At 35.8% G+C, this 27,941-nt stretch overlaps 1 protein-coding gene across 11 annotated transcripts in view; it reads left to right on the forward strand.

Annotated features, from left to right (window-relative positions):
- WDPCP (WD repeat containing planar cell polarity effector) overlaps positions 1-27,941 on the forward strand; it is a 131,477-nt gene that overhangs the window by 45,011 nt on the left and 58,525 nt on the right. For all 11 annotated transcript variants that reach the window (XR_004306520.1, XR_001553691.2, XM_015856580.2 and 8 more), the window contains 6 exons: positions 1,007-1,077; positions 1,324-1,383; positions 10,321-10,435; positions 14,596-14,732; positions 19,117-19,308; positions 26,748-27,357. Coding sequence is in view for 9 of the 11 variants with exons in the window: in XM_015856580.2 (XP_015712066.1) it covers positions 1,007-1,077; positions 1,324-1,383; positions 10,321-10,435; positions 14,596-14,732; positions 19,117-19,308; positions 26,748-27,357 (1,185 nt within the window). In the remaining 2 variants the exon portion in view is untranslated. The remainder of the gene's footprint in view (positions 1-1,006; positions 1,078-1,323; positions 1,384-10,320; positions 10,436-14,595; positions 14,733-19,116; positions 19,309-26,747; positions 27,358-27,941) is intronic.

A 27,941-nucleotide genomic window follows, 5' to 3' on the forward strand; every position in this document is an offset into this window, starting at 1 on the left:
CATTATGTGGGGGAGTTTAAATGCAAGTGTTATGTCATTCAGTTGGTGTACAAGCCGACAGCTTGGAGCTCAAAACTTTTAATCAGGTTTCCCTTAAATACAGTAGAATTTTTTAAAACGACATGTTCTAATTTCTTGTGTTTTTTCATTGTGTACTTAAAAACAGAAAACTGCTCGCTTTTAAATAATGAAATTCTACAAGCCTGATTCTCAGCCATGAAACAAGCCTTTTACTAAGCAACTTCAGAGGAAGCTTTGCCTCCTGTTTTCAGAGTTAACGTATTACCTTACAATTCTCAAAATACTTCTCTAAGTATTAATAGTCTTGTTAAAGGACTGTGGAAGTCATGTGGTTTCTGATTTGCTTGACTAGGCAGATTCTTAGGAACAGATTTTCTAAGAACAAATCCTATAAATAATTGTACTCCATTATATAACCTGTAGTGTTCACCATTACCTGTTGTTAATGCATCTATATATGAATATATTCAAGCATAAATGTTTTGCAGACACGTCAGTGCCTGCTTTTTGAAATCAAGCAATGAAATGTTAGTTCTAAAGAATAGCATTTGTTGAAGATTTGGTAACTTGAGTCTGAGTTAACGTGCTGAATGTGAGATGCTTTCTCATTGCAAATGCTTAGCAGCTGAGTAGGATATTCCATCCTGAGAGCTTTGTGCACAATTAGTATGTTGAATTCATGGCCAATGTGAGTATTTCACGTTAAATGTACCTACAGTAGAGCTTTTCAAAAGAGAATCACTTAACAATGGAAACCTTAGCCATATCCTTCCAACTATAGGTAGGTTTTATGTTTAAAGTAACTCCTACAAATCTTAGTTTCATATCTCTACAGCAAAAGAAGTTTAAGTTGTAGAACTTTTATTATATTTAATGTCTGTTTGCATACACACATTCACATGCACACACTCACATGTGCATATATGCTAACCTACATATAAATATATGTATTTTTAAAGTATTTTTCCCCTTTTTTATTTGCCAGCTCGAGGTTACCCTTGGATACTGAAAAACAAACGACCAGAAAAACTGCGAGATACACTCAAGGAGGTTGAGGTATGTTTCAAAACTTTCAAGAACAGTAACAAGTGATCTGGTTTTCAAACCCCTTTCAACAGCTTTAATTTTCATCAAGATCCAACTGTCCCTGTGCAGATAAATGTGCTTTTGTGTGGCAGGCAGTTCCACAACAGCTGGATCTTTGTGTGGCATGATTCATCTATAAACTTGAAAATCCAAAGTAGGTTAACTGATATTGACAATGCATACTGCCAACTCCATTCTCTGTTTTCTGTCCTTTAGGACTTAATGCAAAACAGTCAATGTGTGCTGAGCAAATGGAAGAACAAACGTTTCTGTCAGGTAAAATGTTTTGACTAGCTCTTGCAACGTTCATTCAGTGAAGCTGAACAACCATTCAGTGATGGATGCGATAGTGTTAACATGTTAAATAATACTGAAAGTCGTTGGTGTTTTTAATGTATGAGGCTCTTATTACCTAGACTGTGTTTATTTAAGTTCCTAAGATGAAATAGATAACACAAAACAAAAATCTGGGTTTTGTCCACAGGAGAAATTATAAGAAAGGTGCCTGAATCTGTAATAATTTATTATGGGGGGAAACTGAAAGCATCCTAAACCTTGGAAAAACAGGCTGAGAGAGTGACTACAATATATAGACAAGTCTGCAATCTGTTATAGCACATTTTTTATCTTAATTACTTACATCTCTGTTGCAAAGTTTTTTATCTTATGCTTATATAGTGTGGGAGGGAGACTGTAAGCCTAAGCAAGCTAAATTAGAAATCAAGTAATGGAGCAGAAGATATTGTGATATGCAGTACGTGTGTATATGTTCTCTGTCTACATAAGTTCCATTTTCGTATATAAAAAATAATTTTTCACATACTCCTTAACACAAAATAGTAGAATAGGTGGGATACTGGAACATTAAGCATATACTTTAGCTTCTTAATCAAGAGTTTGTTCCCAAAGACATCTGTAATATATAAAAGTTCCTACAGCCTTCATTGTTTGAGGAACATGCATGTTTAAAGCTAGCTTTGCATAGTAGATACTTGTATTACTGATTCTAAAATTAAATTGAGTTTTAACTTTTATCCTTTTTCAGTTTCATAATTTTTTTTCTAATTCGAGTAGTTTCAAATGGGAATCAACTGGATGACCATTAAATATTTGAATATATTGCTGAAATTCCTGAAATGACTTTAGGAACAGCAAGGTTTTTTTAAACACCTGACACACCAAATGCTATAAAGTCTTTTTGTATCAATAATACAGATATTGTTGTCTAAGCCTATCAGATTGCTTTTGCCTATCAGATCTTATCATTAACAAACATATATCATTCATGTACAGATTGCATATTATTCACCAGTGAGTGTTAATCTTCTAGAATGGATTTAAATATTAATTGCATGCTAATTTAGATGGTTTTTTTTTTCTATTGTTGTTGTTCTGATTAGAAAAGGAATGTGGTTAAGAAATACTGAGTCAATTAGTTGTGTGTTCGTTTGCTTCTCAGTTTGCTGGCTCTTCATTTGCTCTCCCAGTCCCCTTTGCTTTCACTTTCCTTCCCCTCCCATCTGTATATGCATAGATCTGTATCCCTTATTGATGCATACTTTGGAACAGTGCACTTCTTGCCAAAATTTGATTGTTCTTTATAACACCTCTATTTGACAATCAGTTGTCATAACTGTGGGGGAAAAAAATGACACGTTTTGAAATTCTAAAGAAAATTGAAAATTGAAATTCTTTTAATTTGAAACAGGAGACTGATTGACTAGAAATGGTGTGATCCATACAACAGCACAACTGTTGTCATCTGCTGCTTTGGATAGATACTGGAGCAGCTGTTCATAGAAAAAGGAGAGACTATGTTTGCATTAACTTTCAAGTGTAGTAGAAAGCAACAACATGGAAAGCATGTGATAAATTAGTCTGTCATAATTTTCAGTGTTTTGGGCTACATTTGATAAGAAAGAGTGGTGAGGCCCTGGAACTGGCTACCCAGGGAGGTGTTTGAGTGGAGGTAGTCAAGAAATGTGTAGAACACAGTTTAGTGGGTACTAATTGGTATTGGAGGATGGTTGGACTTGGAGGTCTTTGCCAACCTTACTGTTTCTATGATTTGAATTCTAGCATCTTCTTTTTTTTTTCTTTTTTTTTTTTTTAAAGCTCTCCATTCTCTAACAGTTGTTTAATGCCAAATAAATTCAATGATGGGAATTAAAATAATTAACTCAACAACCATGTCTCTTTTTGATAACTGTTCTGTGTATCTGAATCCGATATATCTTTAGCTGAACCAGGAAGGGTTTGCTTTCATTTGTAATAGACATACACTATGTGAAAACTCAATGGTTGTTATATCTTTAGCAAGACAAAATAAATAGAAGGAAAACAAATAACTGAAAGGAGAAATGATGATAACAATGCTGTAAAAAGAGATAATAAAATAGCATGAGTTCTCTCTGTACAAAAAAAAAACAAACCAAGAACAAAAACAAAAGAAACAAGCATAGGACTGCTGCTCGTGCGCTTTCTGGAACCTAAAAATCACTATTGCTAATCCCTCATTGCCTCCTCCAAATCTTCTGGCTTCTAAATAGCCTGCAGGCAGAAATTACAGTCTGTAAATTTAAATGTGTATCTTCTAAAAATAAGTTTGCATGTAATGACCAATTAGCCTTCACTGAAAAATCTCGTTAGCTTGCATGCAGATTATCCATTCTATTCATCGGTTTCTCAAAATTGGCTCTTGTAGATGAGTTTGCCTAGAACTGCTGTAATGCTGTCCAAGCTTTATACCTTTTTTAATGTTTCATTTTATGCATCAACATTTCTCCTATTTTTTAAAAAAATTATATATATATATATATATATATATTTTACAATCAGTGCATTGCTAAAGAAAATCTATTGACCTTTATTTTTGTACTCTGCAGTCTATATTCAGGTAGTGCTTAGAGCTTCTGAAATAGATGTGCCAGTTCATGTAAACATAGCCTAGACTGTAGAGAGATTTTTTTAAAGGAATTTACACTCCTATTTAAAAGAGCTTTGTTGAGCCTTAAAGGACCGAGCTCTTTTCTTTAATTCCATTCCTACTAGTCCTAGTAAGATCTGAATGCACACCATTTCTTTACAGTACTTCTGAACCCCAACTTTGATGACCTGTGATGAGCTGCTGAAATAATCCTGTAATCTTCTGTTAGCTTGTGTCAAAAGAAAGTAAACAGACCATAAAAGAACTGTGACAGAAAAAAGACAAGAGACCTTTACAGTAAAAGGGCACTGTATTGTTTATAATTAAATTGCTTTTTCCCTGTCTGGAAGTAATAATCTAAGGAATTAACTTTGTCAATACTTTGGAGTATAGTTTGAAGAAGTTCTGATTTCTTCCCTTCCCTGGTGTCGTCTATTTCTTCGTAATGTTTTTAAGTTTTACCACAAAATCATGAAATCATTCCTGGGAAATAATGCAGTTGGTTCAAATTTGGTTTTACAACATAAGGTTGTAGAAATTAGTACCATGTAGCTGAAATATTTGATTTCCAACCTTTTTTATGTTTCTGTATAGAATGAATTACATGCCAACCATGCCAACACAGAATTATTTTATTTTGTAAGTAAGTGCCAAGTACTGGATGTGAATCATATCAGTTACCTGCTTATGAGGAAGATTTATACATCCTGTGCTTAATAACTATGATCTAACCTGATTTGTATTGCAATTTACATAAGTACATGAATGGTTTTTAGGTTACCATCACTGACATACATAAAACTGAATTGAGATACAGCAGTATGTGCTGACACGGCTTGTTATATCAGCTACTGTGCCCATAAGCAAACTGATTTATCGAGATATGTGGTAGCATACAGTAGTGCAATTGATACCAAAATCGAGACACTCGGTCTAGAATACATGTGAAGCAAGCATCCATCACCAGTGGATGGAACACTAAGAGGAACACTGCCCTCCTATTAAATTCTTTTGACTGCTTTTGATCACAACCATCACTGTGTTGTGTGGTTTGAGAGATTTGGAGCTAGGAGTACAAATGCATTGATTATTGTGAAACAGGAACATGTAACAACAGTAACTTCATTTGTAATAAAGCATGCAACAGAGTAATTACAGTAGGGTGGCTAAGAAAGCAAGCTGGAATGAAGAGGTGGGGAAAAACCCTGGGAACCTGCTTGAACAAGAAGTGCTTTGCAATTCTCTTCTCCTTTTGCATATTCCTTTGTCAGTTGGATTCTGTAAGGGAAAACAGTTCGGAGCAGTATTTTTTTACAGGTATATTTTTCTTTTCTTCCAATTTTAATCAGATAGAGGCAAAACCTGGCTTTGCTCGGCAGGTATCTTTCTAGGTAGAGGGGCTGATAAGCAGCTAAGCTGCATGAATGAGGAGTCAAGGGCTATGGCTTCCAAGGATAAAGGAATTCATTTAAGTACATGCTAAAGATCTACTGAAGTCCATCAGTTTTGAGTATGTACTTGAGTCTTTTGCTTAGTAGAAAGTAATACACATATGGAGGACTATGCTCTTGGTGAAGAGCTTTGTCATTCTTTGGAGTATCCTTTTCTTCTACAGATGTCTTGCTTGCCCATCTTAGAGCCATCTTGGCACACAAAGTACATAATTCCCTGTACCAATTCTTCTTGTTCAGCTCCCTGGTAACATAGGCTCTCAGTGGCTCTTTCTTTCAAGTGTGTCAGTTCACCAGATGCCCAAACATTTTGCACATACTTTGTCAAGCATAAAACTATTCTTCCAATAGGCATAATGTTATGTTCTTATGTTTAAGAACACCTTGAGACTATTAAAGCTGTATCAATGTCTCTTCTGATTCCCATTTTTCACATCGCAGTACTTCAGCCTGAAAGATTTGTGATTTGTTTCATTAATACATTTTCTTTCCCCCTAATTTGATATCCCACAAATGGAATAACTTTGTGCCGTGTATAAATAATGCCTCTGACATTTGCTTTTATTCCTTAGTAATGATGCGCAATTCCCCCGAGCAGTACTTCTTAGAGTTGGAATGCTCTGTATCTGTGTGTGAGCCAAGTCTGCATCTTTCCCATTTCCTCTACATTCATTCATGCTTATCGCTGGTCTGCTCCCATCCACCAAAATATGAGCTTAACTGTGCAAGTATATGTACAACACCTAAATCTTATTATCACGTAGTAGACTTCTCACACAGTGTGTAAGGAATTGAAATAATGTTGAGCAGATAAATGTTTTGTTTTATAGAAATCTTTGATAAAAGATAATGTGTTACTACTTTATTTAAATATTTGCTTGTATTTCGTGGCAAACATCAATAACTATTTATGAAAATATATGTATATATCCTATGCATTGTAACTTTTTAATCTCTTGGCTTTTGTACTGAACGTTTGTTTTTCCTTTTAATTCCATTTCCCAATATTATTTATCTTGTAAGAAAAGTTTTAGTATTCCTTGCTAACATTGCATTCATGTACCATAAAAGACAGTTGCACTCATTATGGTTTCATCTGAGAAATGTCAAAGTGAGTGTTGCAGGTAACAATTTGCTTCACATCTCTGTTAAGTACTGAACTTCCAGAGGTTCCAGAGCCTTCCAGAGGTCCCTCCCAAACTCCAGGGATTCTGTGGTTCTAAGTACTACCATTACCAGGCCATGTATTATGTGAGGTCTTTGATTTGGATGCTGAAGTTTCTAGAGGCGAGGACTTAAACCTGTAGAGTGTATTACCAGACATAAGTTAATTATTATAGCAAAAATTAGTTAAATTGAATATTAAGCTTTGCCTAAGCATCTCCAAGTTCTGCAGACAATAATGGGAAGGAATGTTCTGCTGGCAAAGTAAAAAGGGAGAGGAAAGGAAGTAAAAACAGAAGCCATCAAACTATTTCTTTTTAACCTCTTTTCTATTACTGTATCTATGCAATACTGAAAATACTTAGTGTTGGTTTAGTGACCAGTTTCATAAATGTAAAACAAAGAACAAACGTACTATAATTTTGTTTACATGAGTCTCATCATTCACTTTGGAAGAGTTTCCATAGGTGTCCATTCTAGCTCTGTAACAGGTTTGACTTATGTCATTAGAAGAAAGTGAATGTATCAGCAGAAAGTGAATTTATACCTGGAAACCTGTAAGAGTTAAAGAAGCCTAACCTTGTATTTATTTATTGCTCTCAAGCCAAGAGTTGCAAGCATGTCTCTACACAGCATATTGCATAGACATATTAAATATCAGCAGAATGACAAACATATGGCCTCATTCTGTAATGCACTCACTCATTAATATACCGGCTAGCTACAGACCACAGTGTATTTTTCCTCTGGGCCTTTATGGAGAGGGATGATGTGTTATCCCTACTCTGTCAGGTAAACCAGGAGTATTTTCTTGCACAGCAGCTTGCCAGCTTCTATGTTTCATCCCTCACTTTTTCAACTATGTTCTTTGGACAATTATAGCTAACCGTAGTCAGACCTTGCTAAGCTTACATTATCAAGCTGGAAATAAATTGTGATTTTATCTAATCTAACTTCAACGTGAGGATAAATTGAAGTTTTGAAAGACTCTAATAAGAGCTGCATGAGTGTAACTGTGTCTAATAATTTTACTAGGACAAAACCTTAAAGGACATCTGTCATGACAGAGAATGCTGGAACACTTTATATATATATATATGTTTCAAAACATATGGTGGGATGGAAAAAAAATCATTTGTTCTTAACAAATTAATTTCATATCATAGATATTTTCTTGTTTTTATTTCAGAAGTAGCTAGAATTTATTTTCAAACTACTGAGAGTTGGCAGGACGATAGACCAGAAAAATGTTGGTTAAAAATACTTGTTAGAACAAGCAGAGTTATCTGTTTGGATATACTTGTCCTGTTCATTGCTACAGAGAGCATGGAACTGTAGTAATATAACAAAATAGGTATCACTGACAATTTTCATAGCTGAATAGTTGGGAACAGAGTACTGAACGGGAGGCAACTCCATTGTATTGTGCTGATTTAGCAGAGGGTTGTTGGAGTTAGGGTACTATGGATAGGCTGTGGTTGGACTTGATGATCTTTGAGGTCTTTTCCAACCTGAGTAATGATTCTATGATCCCCACTTCCATTATTCTAGTGCAGTCATGTGACATTTTTGTCCTTTTGACTTTGAAAATGAAACATGTAGAACAGAGAAAAAAATAATGTATCCATAAGCTAAAGGGGATTCAGGTAAATTAAATTGTTGTCTGTAGTTTATATGAAAAAGATAGAAGAGGTGTGGTGTATCACCTAATGTGTGTCACTGCCAACTCGGGATCTCTTCCTGTATTATGTTTTCTTGTGCACGTGCTTGTTGGACTGGTGCTTTTGTACTGTTGTGTTGTACTCACAAACTAAATCACAACTACGTTTGTGTCAGACCTGTGGTAGAAAACAGACAGGCATTTGTATGCCAAATTCTACTGCAAGGACAATCATTTCACTGGTTGTAAGTTTTTAAAAAGTACTGAGATTTTATTAAAAATCTCCTTTTAGGCAGAAGGAAGAGCTGGAACTCCTTACTTCTGCTCTTTGTTGAGTCTCTGCTACATTTCTTCAGTGGTTTTTCCTCTGAGCATCCCTTGCCAGAAAAGATTGCTCAGTTTTTAGGCTGATGTGGTCTCTGCTGAAGTGATAATATTTTTTTAGTCATCAGAGAGAAATGAACCCATCTGCCAGGATGAGTCCTTCAGAGTTGCAACCATATGCCAGGAGCTAGAGCTGCTCTGAAATGTCTTTAACTCCTATACTTGAGGTCATCTATTCCAGCAGCATGTGGGATCAGAGGTGGAACTAGGTGATAAATTAAAATACTCATCTTTTTTCAGTACTGCTTGTGAAGATCAGAGTCATTTTTCATCAAATCTTTCATTGTTTTTACATCAAGGATTTTGCAGAGCCCAATTTTGGGAAAAAGTTCAATAATTATATGGTCAGATTGATTTAAAAACCCTGACAACATTTTTGCTGTGCTACTAAGAAAGCAGTATTTTTCTTCAAAAGCTTTTTATGTACTGAAATAAAGTTGGCAAAGCAAATACCATTCAAAATTGGGAGGATTTGTGTTTGTTGTGAATTGTTTTGTTGTAATAGTTGCACTCAGGAAGTTATCAAGTTTAATGAGTTGATTATGCAAAAAGTAATGTTTTTTGTGACACTTCCTACTGAGTGTTATCTCTCTTATGCAAGATTTGGCATCAGGAAGAGCTGATAAGTATGTGACATATTCTTTGAGATTAGTTGTATAATTTAATTAGTTGTATAATTTAATTAGGCAGAAATACTCAGTTAACACTGAGAGAAGCCTCTGAATATTCTTTCCAATAGTTTAAGTTTATTCTTTCTAAGAGAGGCGTGTCTGATGATACGTCAAGGGGAGTATAGGTATTTGTTGGGGGCCCAGAGCTATGAGAATGGTGGAGCACCATTATTTAAATTAAACAGTATACGAATTATCAGAAATAACTTGGCTAGCAAAAAGGTGCTCTTTTTAATCTCTGAAAGTTATATAAAACTACGTGAAGTGTAAACTTGTGTGCTTTTTTTTTTTAATGCAGGCTATACAATTACAGGTTTTTTACAGTGAAATCAAGTGATGACAGGGGTGGTATGAACACATTAGAAAACATTATACTCTAAGGGTCTTTCGATGACTTTTATGATGTCTCTAGTTCAGTAGCTAGAAACTGCAGTATGCCCCACATTACTAGATATATTGGAAATTCTTGCTTCTTATACAGAAGTATGTAAACAATAATGCATAAGCATTAAATAAGACTATATTTGAATGCTTAATAATGTTATAATAATTAAGTATTTAAATATGTTGTGGAAGAAGTGAAAGCAAGAAATGTAAGATAAATAATTTCTTGACAGTTTAGAGTGATGGATTTATCCCATACTCAGGACAGAATTTTGTTTTTTAGAAGGCAAATTCAGTATGTTGTATTCAGCGCTCAGGGATCCAAATTGCATCATTGTCAGTTGTTATTCATTTGTATTTCTTGTAGCCACATGATCCAGTGTTTTATTATGCCGCTCTTTTTTACTGAAAAAGCTTTCAGAGTTATTATAAGACATCTTCAAATCTAAGATAAAAGCCTGTTTCATAATTCTGAAAATAAAATTGCTACGTAACAGCTTCTAATATCTACCTTGAAGTGTTTCGTATTGTTAATGATTTGTGATGTCTTGTTTTCTCACTATTTGGATTTAGCTCCTCTTTCATTCAGGTATATTGGTCTCCCTAAGCCTTTCTGGGCCACAGCTGGAGAAAGTGGTGATTGACAGGACACTGGTGGGGAAGCTCATCTCCGACACCATCAGCGATGGTAATTACACCCACGTGCAAATCAATTGCCTACATTAACAATGGAGTAGAGAAACAGTATGTCAACAGGTAGACTAATTATTGCCACTGGGGACTTGCAAACACAACAAGTAATTGCATGTAATGCCATAGTTACAACCCTCAGGACTAAGAACACTTTAAAAATAATAGTTAACATCAAAGTTTTCAGGCTTGTCAAATACTGAATGGGTTTCTAAAATTACACATTTTCATCGCTATAAACATGCCATTTGAACTTGTGTTTATTTCATAAGTGGGAAAATGGAACAGAAAAAAACAGTGCCCAACTGGTTAATTACACAGAATAGTTATTATTAAAATATTTTATTATAAAATATAATGGGTAACATTAGTTAGGTGGAAGTGCTCTGGTTTAGTTTATAAATTTCCAGCATCTTACCATCATGATTAGCAAATTACAAAGATTTTGTTTAGTGCAAAGGGAAAAAAAAGGTACATTTTTAAAAGCTTTTTAGTACAATTATAGCTTTTTTAGTATGTCCCTACCTAGCTCCACTGGCAACCAGAAGTCAATATCTCGGAATTTGCATGATCGAGTATAGGGAATTTCTTGGTATCTTCCAAATTCTTAAAAAGTAGATCCAAATTACATCCTTTTAATATCAATATATGCTAGATTTAGCTTTTATCTTTAATGATTTCTTTTCAACCATACTCAGGCATCTATTGTCTATTGACCTGTCTATTTAAGAAAGCCACAGTGTCCCTCTCATATGTAGTCCCTTCACTATGTTTAGTGCTGAAAAATATCATTAATATGATATAATAAATAACTATGTTATTTGAATCTTTACGATCCAAAAAATTAATCCTAACCTCACTTATTGTATGAAGTTGTAGAATACACTTAGCATCATGACTTTTTTTCCACTCTTCTGCATGTTAGCAGACTACACAGTAGTCAGATCTTTTTTCCTGTTGTTTCTAGAGGGAGAATTTCATATTTAAAGGTGACTAAAAGTGGGAAAACATCATAGCTAAGGTGATACCCACAATGAAATTGCTTGTGGAATTTATGTAGAATTTACCCACACTTCGAAATTTTTTTCACATATAGTAAATAATGAACTTATCTGGTGACAGGATGAAGGGAAATGGCCTCAAGTTGCGCCAGGGTAAGTTTAGGCTGGATATCAGGAAAAACTTCTTTACAGAACGGGTTGTTAAGCACTGGAATGGGCTCCCCAGGGAGGTGGTTGAGTCGCCATCCCTGGATGTATTTAAAAACCATTTGGATGTGGTGCTCAGGGACATGAATTAGCAGAGGGTTGTTAGTTAGGGTGGCATGGTTAAGTTGTGGTTGGATTCGATGATCTTTAAGGTCTTTTTCAACCAGAGCAATTCTATTATTCTATGATTCTATCCATACACTGCATTACATTGCCATAGAGCATTATCTAAATATAATTAAAAAAACATTACTACTTAGAAATTTTAATCTACCACAATAATAAAGCATCAAATGCATTTTTTCCTGTATATTCTCAAACTGCTATAAATAAGGTTATGTAATAGTTTATCCTTTTATTCACTTACTCAAGTATTTGTTAATGCCCACTTCTGAAGGTGAAGCAGGGCTTCTTCTTTTCAGTAAAAGAAAACCCTCCAAATACCTGTCATTGTAATATATATATTTTTATGAACAATAGATGTAGATACCTTTTTACCCACAGAAATAGTGTTCAAAATACAAATTTTTATATTCGACTCATCTCACTATGAGCCAAGACATAATGTTGTCCTAGAATAAATTAACTTGAATCCAGCATCATTTCCTGTCTTTCCAAATCTGGATTGGAATCAGGGTTGTAATGATAAATTTGTTCAAAAGGAATTTGATTTTCAGTACAAGAAATGTCTTTGAAAACTATATATATATATATATATACATATATATATATATTTACCATCTATGAATATGTTGAAATGGATAAGGATTAAAATCTACCACCTTGACACTGTAGTGTCTCAGAGTAGCGTGCCATCTTAATATGTAGAATAATAGAAGTCAGATTGTATGCAGGGAATACAGAATTAAGACTGCATTTATCATCCTCATGCCACCATGAAATCACTCTTAGACAGTTTACATTTATATAGGTAAAATAATAATCTTTTTGAAAAGTTAATCAGAAATTATTAAAAAATTGCCTTCCTAAAAGACAGCAATATTTGTCACTTGGTTTTGTGGCACTGAGGCCATGAGACAGGAGCATGTAGGATACTGTCTGCACTGCCCATCTCTGTGGGGTAACCAGACCCAGCAGCGTAATATAGGTTTTCCTGAGGGCACCTCTCTGGATTGACAGCATAACTAAGCTTTCAGTTGCATTCACATATATCTAATTGGCATCAGAATTTCTAAGCTTGCTTTTCAGATGGGGAAAAAAACAAACATGACAGAACCTTCCAATGTTTATGCCATGAATCACATATATGTTGTTATTAAAGCAATAACAGATGTGCATCGCCCTTCTGTATTTCTCATCTTTCACCCCATGTATCTTATCTGTGTGTAGACTTCTGCCCCAAGCCTGTGCCATTCTCCAGCAGAGCCTTTCTGGCTGCACAGCCAGGTGGTCTGAGCATGGCCAAGCACTGCACTCCTGCTCTTTCCATTTCTGCCCTGCAGCTGCAGTTGTTGTAAATCACATCTCATCCACACTTCGAACCCCTCTTTCTTCAATCAGAACAAATTATGGAAGCACTGGATATGTGCTGTAGATTGTCTTTAGATTGTCTTTAATGTACACTGTGTATGTGAGGATATAATAATATTGTAATTGGGTACATATTGCAGCTACACACTCAGTGGCTTTGAATTTTCACGTGTATTTAGGAGCTCAGTTAGAGCTTCTAACTCACAACATCAGATACTTGATCACTTTTTTTTTTTTCTTTCTTTTTTTTTTTCTCTTTTTTTTCTTTTTTTTTTCCCTAAACATAGTGTTAATGTAAAATTTCAAAGGCAATTTTTGGCTTTAGGTTTCCCCCTTTTCCCCTTTTCATTTGCGTACCAGATAGTTCAGAGCTGTGCCAGTACACGACTATTGGTAACTGCAACTGGTCGTAAAGCAGACTAAATCAAAGCAAAGCTGAATAGTCAGTTTTCACTGCTTGCCTTTAAGACTCAGCTGCTGACAAAAACTACTAAAGGATTTTAAAAATGCATTCAGAAGCCTATGATATTAGTCACAAATGCTTTTTTGTTGTTGTTTTTCTCAGGGGCTGTTCTGCAGGGTTTTGTTTTTAAACCCAGTTCCAATTTCCCTTTCCTTTCTCCATTTAGCAGAGGTTTCTGAGTTTACTTTTTGAAAACAGCTTGCCAGCTTTACATTCATCCTGCTTCCCATTAACAATTCCTCAGCAATCTGGTGGCACATTTCATTCTCAGATATCTCTCTAACTGTAAGCAGCGTTTCAATAACTGGATAACACTTGGGAAAAATCCTAGATAGCACTGTCTAATTAATTTTCATTGTCAAGTTAGTTAATCAGTTTTATATTGAACTATTTTGGTCTGTTAATCAGTTTTATATCAAACTGTTCCACTGCACTTTTTCAGGCTTCAAGGGAATCTATTCCATCTTGGTTTTCTGTATTGCTCAGGTATACACAAGTTAAGCTTTCAACAAGTTCATAACCCCTCTGAAGCATAATTCTGTACATAACAGCCAGAGACTTACAATGTCAAAATACCAGGTACCCCTCAAGTACTAATTTGCCCTTATCATCCTCAAAGCCACCAGTGCTGCATTAGGTGCACTTGCAGAACGCTAGTGGATATTACTATAGAAAAAAATGGAAGTGTGAGCCATGATGAAAATGGATATGGAAGGGCATAAAACATACATCTGAATATAGTGGTAGCTTGATGTGAGATAATTTATTCTGGTTTATGTAATCTGACTGCTCCCTAAGCTTTATTTCTCATTTCCAAGAAGGTCCTGGCAGGATGACACATGGATGTCTTTTAGGAGATTACAGAGGCTTCAGTGTAACATTTAAGACAGTGCCTTGAAAAAATTGCTTTTTTCAGTGTCTCAGTGGAGGTTTCAGTAATCTGTTTTGTTCTTAGAAATAGTTACTATAGTGGTGGCATTCTTTTTTTTCTTTCAGGTGTTCTTTCAGACAATTTCATCATTTTGTCATTTGAGGACTATAACCAACTCTGCTTCGTTCAGTTTACAAAGAAGATGGATTCTCCCGATGTAAACAGAAGAAGACATGAGAAACTCTCTTGTTTGGATTTTAAGGTATAGCTGTCAATTGTGACTGTCTGTGTTACAGTAACTATATGTATATATGTAACTATTACATTATAATAACATTATGAATCACTGCCACTCACTGAATTTCTTTGTAAATGGTCAGAACAGCTTAAATGCTAAAATTAACAGTTACTGAAAAGTTTAAAAAAAAAATAAAAATACATGGCATTCCAAGTTAAATGAATTAAAACTGTACCAAGAAGGATCCAATTTTCTACTAGGTTCTATTTAGGTTAAGGGCTCAGACACACAGTTGAGTTACCCCTGCTTAACAGATTACCTCATGTCAGCTGAGCAGCAGTAACTGACCCTTAGTACATTCTCAGCATCTAACAAGCATGAAGTAAAACCTGTAATGGTAAAGCTCAGTGTAAAAGATTTAAGCTAATGTGTTTTGCCTCTTGTTTGCTGTGGGCTAAAAATGCACGCATGGTCAATTACTATGGCTCAGCTGAGATACCACAGCTTCACAAGTTTGTGTAATTCAGTCATCTGTCTGAGGCTGTTGTAACTGCAGAAGTCTTAATTTCTAGTTACAGTAATCATATTGTTAGGAGAGTTGGTTTTGCAACTAAGCTGCTGAACTAGGACTCAAAATATAGAAGCTGAGTTTCTTACCACTGACAAATATATTATGTATATATAACCTTAGGCAAGTGACTTAGTGTCTCTGTATCTCAATTCCCCATTTATATAGTGCAGATTAAAATACCTCTTGTTCCAAGCTTTTATGTATGAGTGTGTCTATACCACGGTCACAACAGAAACAGAAAGGCAGTCAGATTTAAACTGGCTGGTTTGGGTGTCAGATGAAAGCCATTCATCTCAAGCAAAATTATGCTGTGTCTTGGGTGGGTTGGGTTATGTAGAAATAATTCATTTCCACCGTAAGTTCTTTGGTTTCAGGACAGCATAACTCTGACCTTAGGTGGAAGTGCTCGGTACTACAACACCATAACAAAATAATCATCTAAAGGCAATGTATTTTGATCAGGCAAAGTAAGAAAAAGGCTGAGTCCAGTTCACTGCAAGAAAGATGAGATGGCAAGCCTTTGCTCAAGAAGAGTAGAAAGATGTAGTGAGCAAAAGAGTGATTTTGTATTTATTTAAAACTGAATAAATGCTGAGGATTTTTGTGCTAGCAAACATTTTCCCTTTGGCACCTCCTCGGTAGTTTGGTTCCTCACATAGACGATTTGCGTTTTCAAGGCAAGATTAGAAAGGGTATGTTTAAGTTTTGCCATATTACATTTTAACTTGCTTGGTAGAAATATTTTCTGCTAGGATGAATATCTAAAGCATTTTCCAGGCTGTTTCAGTTCAGGGCCTCTTTTCAGCAATGATTTGTGTTTGCGAGATTGATCCTGCCTCTATAACGTGGATTTGAGACAGTTCACTGTTCACCAGGAACTGAGCTGATACGTAGTTTACTTTAAAATGGTGTGCACTTGTGCCTGGCCTGCAGTGTTTAAGGCTGTGCTTAGAAGCAAGGTTGGCAGGTTTTTATTTCTTTTTTAGTAGCTGTAAACTCTAACTTAGAAACTGGTGAGCTGAAGATTGCCTTCATTTAATTGTAAGGGCTGTAGATTCTTACTGTAGTTACATTTAGAAAATGTATTTTCATTCTAGGTATTGCTGTGTCCATTTTGGATCTAATGGTTATGCCGTTTTTCCTTAGAAAGAAAGGAAGCCTAATCCATAGAAAAGTGTCTCTGCCCCAGGAAACCAGAAATATATACTGGCTTCCTTAATAGGATTGTTATGTTCAGTTATTTGCTCGCACAGCTGAGCTTCTAGAAACACCTCTGTGTTCAATGGTAACTTTGCTTTCTCTTGAAATCAGTGGGAATCACTGTGGATTATTTCTTTGCCAGCCAAAAAAGGCATTTGCATTTTTTAATTGAATATTCCTTTGTGTGAAGCTTTCTAGTTAGGCAGCTAAATATAATTTTTATAATCTTCAAAACTGCACTAGTGCGAGCCAGCAGAAACTATTATTCACTACTGCAATAATATTATGTCAGCTGTCTGCACTTGAATTAGAGTTCTTCAGGGATGTTTATGGTCAAACTTAGAAAAAGTAATAACAAAAGGAACAGTAACAAAAGAAGAAACAACAGATCTTCCTTAATTGCAAATGTGCAAACAATATACACTTTAAAAAAAACCCAGTTCCTTGGTCTTGATATTATTTTCGAGGGCAATCAAATTAAAAGGTAACTTGCGCTGGTATAGAACTACCATAGGATTAAAATGTAGAACAAAGGTTCACGAAATTTGAGTACAGCTTTCATCTTTGCCTCTCACTTTCAATGCAGCCTTGAAAAAGGTACAAGGTATTTGGATTTTGGTTTCTGTTTTTAAAATGAGGAAAATGCTTGCAACGATATGTTATAATATAATCAAATGTCTGTCATACGTAGATTTTAATTCATTTGGAACATGGACAGATGCAAGTTCACATTGATCGGTGTCCAGATTAATGTGGGCAAAACTGGCAGGGAACTTTAGGCAGTGTTAAACTGCCATTAGTGCTATTAATAGGGAGAAAAAGTCAACCATGCTTTCCTTCTATTTTGATGTTTATTCAGAAGTTTATTTTTCACACAGTACATACCTAAATGGATGAATTACTTCCTCCAGCCTCTTCTTTATAAATTTTACCACCTTGGATTTTTATGTACGCTTTGAAAAAAGGAACATTTACTGTGTGAGTCAGTACAGTATTAAAGGACAGGGAAATACAAAAACCACTATGGCCATTTGCCTTTTCTCGCATGGCACTAGTCCATGTTTGAGAGCACCGTGTCTATTACAAAATATAAAGATAGGTAAACAAAAGATTCTCAGCTGCTATTAAACGTGAAATTGTTATGAGCAGTAAACACTGCAGCACAGCGCTAATTAATATCTGTCCATCCCCAAAATAATGTATTGTCACCAAATTCACTGTTTATACACAGTCTGAATTCAAATAGCAGTGATCTGTTCCCTTTTCTATATGCATTATTTTTATACTTTTAAATAGAATCATAACAGGTAAAAGTATGGTATAGTCTGAAAATATTGACCTCTCCTAAGTTTTTCCCATCTATGTATTTTTAATCCATTTCAATTAACTGAAGCAGGAGACAGTACAGGAGTTAAATGTTTACTGTGAGAGAACAACATTGGTAATTACTTTGATTTCAGTTCCTTTTGATGTGTATTCAGGGGATGAAGAGGTCAATAATATTATGACCATGCAAATAGAAAAGGATTCTTTTTGACCATATAAAAAACAGCAAAGGATTATTAAAGCATTAACCTTGATTTTAATGGCCTTGGTTGAGTGGTGAGATCACAATTTGGATGAGCCTGATTATTTACTAAATACAATACATAAATGCAACGGGTTCTTAACACCCATTGCACTCTGGCATTATCGCATTACTGCCATCCTTTGTTGCCTTGCAGACAGGAATATGAAAGCAATCTGTCATGTAGTGAGACTGGCTCCAGAAGCATTTCTCTGATAAGAAGACCCCCTGCCCTTTGCTAGTGTCTGGTCCAGTAGGCTTAGCCATGCGCTTAATCCCCAGAAAGTGGTTCGATTATTGCTGACCAGCAATGGCAAGATAGTTTTTTTTCTCCCCTAGCTATCAACCTTCCATTAATTCCTTAAGCAGAAATGCGGTGCAATCTATATTTCCTTGGCATGTGTCACCCAGATGGTGCACTGCTCATGTTTTCAAATAACCATGCTCCAAAATAACAGAGTTTGAATAATAAATTCCACAAATCCTTCCTGAGAAAGAGGCACAATTCTCCAGAGCTGCATAAACTTTACGCATGATGCTGTAGCTCATCCACATTATGCAGGAAAGTATATACTCTCTCACAAAGCAGATATTTGTGTCTGTGTTCCTTAATTTAGGGAAGAGAAAGAAAGATACGTGCTTGCTCAAACAGCATAGAATATATTTAATATTTGATTATGTCTTAAACACTAACCTTAGCTCTCTGGTCAGCATCGCAGAACTTGTCATTTAATATGGCTAAGCTTAAATCCTGTGTGTAGGTCGATGCTGTCAAGCAACCATGACTGTACGTTTTGGTATTGATTGGAGTCATTGCAGTAAATTCCTTCTTAACTCACATTCCTTTCCTTCCCAATCCCCTCCCCGTAGATAAAAGTGTGAGCATGTCTCATTCTGTCTGAGGAGTTATTTTTCACATTTACAGACAGCCTATATGGAGATATACGTGCACAGTCCTCCTGTATATATATATAGATTCTCTTGCACATATGCAAAGTAAATGCTCCCAATTGCTCCCACTGTGCTGTTTTATCACCTTAAATATTTTCGGCATTTTTTTCTTCCATCAGATTTCTTACACTGATATACCTGGACCAGAAGGTAGGAGGATGAAACGTCACCTGGCAATAAACTGTATGCAAGATATAGCCATTTGCTGGTGGTCAGCAGCTAGTGATGGAGCATGGCCTTGGTCTCCTATTTCCTGTGAAAGGGACAGAGCCAACCTCTTGCTGTTAGGCTGTGCACATGGCAAACTGGAGGTAAAGTTCTGAACTCTCTTGTTATTTGATTTTTCAGACTTGCTAAAGAAAAAAAAAACAAAAAAACTATTCAGCTGAAATGCATTTTCAGGTAGATCAAAATAAAGAGATGTTTAAAATGTAAGGGAGAAAAATGAGCCATCTTGGTCTTAAAAACAAAAAATCAATTATTTAGTGAGGAGGGGAAAAAAACACCCACATTATTTAGTATTTAGTATGTTTAGTATTTTTGCATCAAAACTGATAATCCAGGTAATGTAACAAGTAAATTAGGTCTTTAAAATGGAATAGCTTTGAGACTGTTGCCACTAAAACTTCTTTAACCTGTTTTGGAAACTGTAGCTGTTGCGTGCTTCTCCAATGCAATTATTTTACTTTGTCTGCAATGTTAACCAATAGGTATTTCTTAATCTACTTTAAGCGTTTTATTGTAAGCTTTTAGCTACAAGTAGATGCTGCTTAAATTGTTGTGATGACTATTGATCAAATTAGGGAGTGTTTTCTCATAGAAAAAATAAAAATTCCCCCTGTAGACGTAATGTACAGAAATGTAAGCTGCAGGTTAGAACAGGTTTACAGGCTGACCCTCCTCTTGACACTTGTTTATCTTACGTTCTTAGGCATTTCATCTATTTCATTTTTATTTGATAGATTTTTAGAATATTTGAATCCAGTTTTTTATGCTTGATAAAAACTTATAAATGAAACGATCTGAGCATATTTTGAAGATCTATAGTTTGAATTTAAAATAGATAAGCTGTTCTGGACTAACATCTTATACAGATGTTATAGAATGTTTTATTTTCAGTTTAGTTTAAGCCACTTCTGTTGTGGGCTAAAAATGCACTGACTGTGGGAGAAGAGCACGAACTTCAGGGCCAGCTGTGGGATAGCTGTTCTGTGGTAGCTATTATAGGCTATTTCCCTGTAGGGAAAAACCAAAAGTAACACTTCAAATAAGCTGCTCCTTGTAAACAACATTCAGTTCTCTTTAATTTGGGAAGATGTACATGTTAAAATACCTTAGAATTATTATTTTGATAAATAATATTAATTTCAGTGTGCATTTTCCCTTGGGATTTTCCATATATTGAAAACGAAAGAGAAAACATAGTTGAGACAGTTTTCCTCTTACCTCTATCATTAAGCACTGCAGAATTTAAGTTTAAATTACCTCCAGTTGCACCTTCTATTCTTCTTTTCAATTGACCTCTCCCCACTAGTGGTTATCTTGAACTCATCTCTCTCCTCTGCCAGACACACACCTGCAGTTCTCAATTTCCACTGCTGCTATGACCAATCACATGTGAAAATGATTCTGGTACTTAAAACATACATCCATTCTCTTACGTCTTTGCAGCATGATCTCCTATGCAAGTTGCATGTTATGAAACATCACCCTATTCACAGCTCACATCTAATTTCTTACCGTAACCTCTGTACATCCTGCTTCTGAGGAACAGTGACATTCCCATGCCATTCATTTCCTTCCCACGTCTCTGCGTGTTCTTCCACGATGTTCCCTAATGTCAGTTTGCCATCTCTATTTTCTGATATTTTTATCGATTCGTTTCTTCTATGCAATTCCCAGAAGCTCCCCCTTTACTTAAAAGCTTTCTTTCTCCTTTCCATTTCATATGTTATAGGGAGATTTCCAAATTACAGCACTGATCTGCACCTTTTGGCACACCTTGTTTTTGATTTCGACTTTAAATCGCTCGGGGCTGAGGCTGTCTAGTAAAGTCCCAAGCACATCACTTGGTGCTTAACACAATAGTGATAATAAGCATTCACTGAGCCTTTAGGCCTAGACTCATAATCCTTTTAATTTAGACTATATTGTAATATAAATATAAGGAAATTATTTTAAAAAGCAGAACTACCAAATTTAACTGTTCAGACCCTTTTCATCCTTTGCCTACATTTGTCTGTTTAAATTCCAAGCTCTTCACCTGACATTGCTTTTTATTTATTTGTCATTAAAATACTCAGCACTGTGCCCCTGTTATGGAGAATGTGTAGCTATATAAATGTATAGGTAATGATTAGTGTTGCTGATTACAGTGAGGTGACTTATGTTAACGTACAGTGTTTGGGTTATTGTGTACCTCAGCAACACTTCAACTTAAAGAAGAAAATCCATTTTACATTTTAAATACACTATAGATGTGCCTGGAATTGTGCTCTGTGGCTTTATGTCTTAACATTTGCTGCTATTGATTCTAAAGGTGAATGTTATCCTTTAAAAAATGGGAACAACTTTTCCCTAAAAATCTTGATTTCTTTTACTTTCTTTTGTCTTTTTTGTCTGTTTGTTTTTTGTCTTTTTTTCTGTTTTCTTTTTCTGAAATCAGCAGTTGCTGTGTTGCATGCAATAGGATTCAGTTAGGAATCCTCCCCTGAAGAAATAGAAGTGCTTTTCTGGTCAGTGAATGACAGCCCTGGTGTGTGATGTATGTTGGTGCCTGTTGAACTTTTGTCTGCTTTTGTGTTTGCCTTGTTTTCCTCTGGTAAACCCATCCATTCTCCAATTTATGTGTTTAACTGATAGCTTGTTTCTTTTTTGTTAAAGTACCAGTGGTCAAAGATGCTATTTAAGTTGTCTGACTGTGTAGATAATGCAAGAAAATTTTGAAAGAAGAGGAATCTTCCAGAGATTCAAACAATTTACTTTGAATAAATGGGATCGTGTCTGAAATCATCCTTAGATTAAATGCTTTGACAGAAAGTCATGTTAAAATCAACTTGAATAGCAAACATGAACAAAAATAGCAGAAGTTAATAGGTGATGATGCCAAGGCTCATTTGCTGTTGTACTTTGCATTTGTCTTTACTATGTTTGTCTTCACTCCTTTTACTGCTAGTACAAATTGCTGAAATTATACTTCACTCTTGTGGGAACAGTGATTTTCCTGAGAGAACATTATCTTTTCACCCAAGAAGCAACATTTCAGAGTTACTTCCTTTACACGGTGCAACAAACTTGTAAAATAAATACATTAGAACTTACATGAGTGAGCTTTACTGTAGCAGTCAGAAAAACATCTGCACTGAGTGACCGAACAGTCAAATACCCACGGAACAAGGACTGTAAAATTCTTGATGTCATGTTTGCTTAAAAGTTTGGTGAATAATACAAAATAAATAAATATAATAGATAATAAATAAATGTGTTAAGTTTTGAAAGAGAATCAGAATCAATGTTGGCTGAAGATCTAAATAGTAAGACTGCACTTTGGACTGGAAATCCTCTGAATCTAAATCACTTTCCATTTCTTATTAAAGTGTTCGTTGTTACTTGGCACTTCACTGTGTGAAATTTAGCAAGCTTTTCTTTAACATCCATAAAATATATCAAACATTTGTCTCAACCAATAGATGCACAATCCAGTCACAGCAAGCTAATTTCTGCTTCTTTTGTTTTCTTGTGGTTTTTTTTAATCTGCTTGGTAAGCCAATTTTCTACTTAAGTACTACTGTTTAAAACTCGTACTTGTTTTGATATGTGGGCTTTATCCTTTCCCAGTATTCTATGCAGAATACTTCAATTTTAAGTGTTCGAAGATTTGCAATGAAGAGAGTGATACCACTTGGACAAGCTAGTGCTATTATTTCTTTCAAACATTAAAAGAAATAAGGTATGTTAGCTAGCATGATTCAGATCCCATAATTATCAAGACTGTCAGATTCCTTTACTTATATTGATATGATTTCTGAGTTAGGATTTGAGAAGCTGGCATGCACAGTATCTCTCTTACTGCTATCAGCTGATGCAGGGCATAGGCCAGTACTGCAGGAACAGAGTTGTAGAAATGTGTTGTAGTGGTGCTTGACTACTGCATTCATAAGGGAAATGTACAAACGTTATGTGGATACATCTAAAATACATTTGCTAAGCTTCTGTATTGTCACTAAACTATGAAGGATTTTAAAAGAACATCATTTTATTTATTTTACAGAAAGTAATGCAAAATACTTCCAGAAACCTTCTTTTGAAATCCAAGTTTAAGTGACTGGTCCAAGATCTATGGACTAAATAGCAGTGTGATAGTATGTCTTTATCTTTTTAGATCCTCCAGCTTGCTCCCTCTTCCACAGTTCTGACAGTTGTCCTACGCTCTTGGGGAAACTCATACAGCTTTAATATTCACTTTCCCCAGGAAAATTTTGATTTTGTTAACTGAAAGATATACTGCTATGGTGATGTTCCCCTTTAGGGTTACAGGGAGTTCGGAACTACTGCTTGCCAGGAATTCCATCAGATTCCTTCAGGTGAACTGCTAGAATGTTATGTTCACTACATTTATGAGCATGTTGCTACTTACCATGTAGATAAACAACTGGCGGGTAATGGAGTACCATCTTCTTGGAAAAAAAATATGCTTTGATTGCTAGTCTTTGTATTGCTTAGATTCATAGAACTGTAGGATGGTTTGGGTTGGAAGGGACCTTAAAGACCATCAAGTTCAAAGCCTGTGCCGTGGGCAGGGCTGCCCCCCACCAGCTCAGGCTGCCCACGGCCTCATCCAACTTGGTTTTGAACACCTCTGAGAATGGGGCACCCCCAGCTCTCTGGGCAGCAGTGCCAGGGCCTCACCACCCTCTGAGTAAAGAATTTCTTTCTTATACCTAATCTAAATTTAACCTCTTTTAGTTTAAATCCATTATCCGTTGTCCCATCATTACACGTCCTGATAAAGAGCCCCTCCCCATCTTTCCTGCAGGCCCCCCTCAGGTACTGGAAGGCCTGGAAGGAATGCTTTTTTTTTTTTTTTTTCCTTTCAAAAGTGTTATCTTAGGCTCATTAACATGGTTTTGTAGTTGCATGTCTCTGCTTTAGTTCTTCAGTTAGTGACATGAGCAATTATTAATAAAAGTAAAATTTCTGACAGAGAAACTCAAATCTTCCCCCTCAGATGAAAGAGAATATCCTTTTGCCCCCCTCAGAGTGCCAAATACCAGCTACATTCAGTAAAATTGGAAACCAGAACAAAGAGGTCTCTAGGCTTGCTGCTCTTCCTTCAAGAGGCAAATGAGGCCACCGATGCGTGAGAAGCAGTTTATCGGTTCCAATCTTAGGAGAAATGTTTCTCTTGTTTTCAGCCAGTAATGTCTAGAAAGTTGCGTTTGAGCCCAGTTTGTTTAAACATCATGTGAAAACTCATGTTTTGTAAAGTAACGAATAGTCTTCCTTTTCTCTCAGGAATATTTCCCTAGTATATAATTTCTTTATGTACAGCAACCAGCTCTACTCTGAACTTCATTTTAGGGATCGGCTTTCAAAATTACGAGCAGGTAGGAAACTTCTTGTTTCAAGGCTGATTAAATTAGGCCTTCTATTGCTGTTTTCCAGCAGTTCTTCTACTGCACTGAAAAATCCACGATTCCTATGTTTTCTTCTCTGTTGTCTTAATATTCAAGTCCAGTCTCTCTTCAGAGTTCAATGTTGCTTTCAGTCTTTCATCTCTCGTATGCTCAATTATTGTGTTGACCTTCATGACTTTCTTATAGCTAGTGAGATGTCCAGAGAGGAGCAGTGGTTTGGAATCAAAATATGTAGGTAACTAATGTAGTGAACTGAAACCTGCCACAGGAAAACAGAAACGTGAGTCCCAGGGGGCCTCAAGGCTCGTTTCACTTAAGTTTTGAAGCTTAGAAGACTTGCTTGAGCAGGATTTCTATTTCATGTATTTGAAAGCCAACTATCTGGATCTCTGTGCGTAGTCAGAACAAATGACAATTCACCTTGTCTTTACTTGGGGTTACAGAGCTCTGTGGTCACAGTAATCCTTTGTCCACATAACCCCTTTACAGGTTGCCTTGCTATGCAATTTAACATACTAATAAGCTACACGCTGCAAGCAGTTCTAAAACCAAACTTCTGAACAGTAGCCACTGCACATTTTATAGACTTACTTAAATCACTAGCTGCAGAGGCTAAGTCATTGGTAAGCAAACTGAGCAGGTAACAAATGGATTTTCAAGCTTTATAGCTTACTTAACCTCTTTTTCCTCTTTGGTGTATATTTTCTTCAATCACTGTTCTTCATTGAGTTCAGATTACCCGGTTTTCACAAGTTGGATGCATTGACTTCTCTTTTAGATGCTTTCACATCTAATGTTGTTTCTTGCCTGTTAAATAGTTCTTGGTATGTCCCTAACGACTCATCTTATACTACCTAGGACTTCTGGTTTGCAGCCACAGAATTACAATGATTTTTCTTGCTTTTAAATAAGATGCCCATTTGCTCACAAAATAAGTAAACATCCTAATCAGTCTGATCAGCATCCCAAATTCATTTGTTGTTTCTGAAGTAATGGGTGGTATGCCAAAGAAAAACATACTTTCTTAGTCTCTTACTTTTGAAGTTGAAAGGCTAAATTGCACATTCAGTTAGTCTAGTGGTCTGTGGAAATCAGCTTTAAACTGTTTAAGTATACTGTGCATGTTTCTGTTTTCACTCTGAAGTTACCAGGTTTTCTCCATCTCTGTTTTTGTTATCCCTTTTCATAAATGGTACTTGCATACCACCTAGACTCAAAAGAAGCCATTTTAAGTGTATGGTCAGCAACTTTATCCTGTGAATAATGCCATGGATATACCTGAGAGTGAGGTTTAATATTTTCTATTTCTAGCAATGTTTATCTTCTATCTCTTTCAGACAAATAGCTTTTTATAAACCATTTGTAACTTAACTACAACTAGTACTTCTCCCACACTTTCCCACCTGCAGTCATCTACAATACCTCTCCCAGATATGGAATGAACCTGCATTGGACTCCACTGTTGCTTCCATCACTTTATAGTATTTCTCCTGTTTTTACACTACAAATTCTTGCTCCTTGCCAGCTACTGTTTTTGGATCATACTTTGCCTTTGTGTTCTTCTACTTTATTCAACCTGCAGGTACCTCTAAAGAGTACATCTTCTCTAACTAATTATATGGCACCAAAAAAAGCATCTACCACCTACTTGTTTGGCAGTGTGTAGTGTACATTGTTTAAACATGCCATTGTTTCCAACACTACAGTATAATATTTTCTGCTACCATGACCAAGAGCAAATGATCAAAAAGTGGTGCTTAGAGTAGTCTATTATGAATTTTTCAATATATTTTGGGATTTTTCCTTTCACTTTTTCTGAATAATCATCCTTTCTTTGATATGTCAGCATCTCATTTTTCTTCTAGTAGGACTGTTAGGACTATCCCCTCTTTTATCTTCAATGCTGCTAACCTATTATATTTTCTGAGTAAAAGAATATGGCTCAGACTCTGTAGCAATAAATTAACCTTTTAAAAGCCTGAACAATAGATGTAATAACTTGTTTTAGCTTACTGAGTGATGAAAAAGATGTATTTTCAGATAATTTTAAATTGCCAAAGTTAAGAATAATATTTTACAAATAACTACCAAAGCATTTTGTCTTTTTTTTACAGGTTCTGAGTTATGTCCGTACAGAATGGGATCCACTTGATGCTTGCTTCAGCACTAAAGAGCCTTACCAGGTTCACACAGTTGAGCGCTCCATCTCTGCAGATAAAGAGCCCATGGCTGACAGCTGCATCTACAATTGCGTTAGAAACAAAATTCGGTGTGCAGCAGTCACCAGAATACCTCTACAATCAAGGGCCATTAGCTGCTGCAGAAATATTACAGAAGACAAAATAGTCCTGGGCTGTGAGGATTCGTCAATAATTCTGTATGATGCCTACAACCAAGTGACTCTGTTAGCCCAAGCAAAACTATTGCCTGCATTAATAACCTACCACCCTTCTGGGGCCATATTCCTGGTCGGCAGCTCTCAAGGGGAGCTGCAGATTTTTGACACGGCACTTTCCCCAGTTAAAATTCAACTCTTGGCAGACAACTATGCACCTGAGGCGACTCTGCAGTTCAGCAAACACTTTTACGTGTCTAGCAGCCTCATCCAGATTCAGTGGGCTGCTGCTCAAGCTGCATCTCCCAGCACTGATGGCACAGATGTTCACGATCTTTTGTTCGTTAGGTTTGACAAAGGACCCTTAGGAGTACTTCGCTTTAAACTTGGTAAGTTACTGAGCACATCTATCGAGCCTTTAGGCTCTCAAGGAAACATCTGTACCTCAGAAGTTTTGTGTAGTTTGAAAACAGCATTTTAGATAAATGGGGCCAAAACCTTAAAAACTCACAATTCCAGTGATCACAAGAAGATGCAAATCAGAGTCCATTATGTTTCACTATTCCTTAATATCTTTTCTTGTGCTGTCTGATATGTGAGTCAGGATCCTATTATTTTCCCTACTGAACAGTTTCTGATACAGAAAATTATTTTCATCTATAGAATACAATTGTTGCTATTGTATTCACTTTGTATAAATACCTGTAACATACCAAAATAAGCTACATGTCATAATAGGATAGTAATTCTATCCTCTTTCCTAAACAGGTTATTTTTGCGTATGATACAACTATCTTTGCCATTACAATGTATGTTTTTTTTCAGTACTCAGTAGATGAAGTCACAGCATTTTTACCCTTAAAAACTTCACACAAGAAGGAAGGTTTTCATAACCTTCAAAGAAGTTTAGCATCTCAAATAATTTACCAGCAGTTGTGAATAAAAGAAAAAAGTAATAACTGTCAGTTTAGAA

The sequence above is a fragment of the Coturnix japonica genome, chromosome 3, assembly GCF_001577835.2.
Source record: "Coturnix japonica isolate 7356 chromosome 3, Coturnix japonica 2.1, whole genome shotgun sequence".
Classification (NCBI taxonomy): domain Eukaryota; kingdom Metazoa; phylum Chordata; class Aves; order Galliformes; family Phasianidae; genus Coturnix; species Coturnix japonica.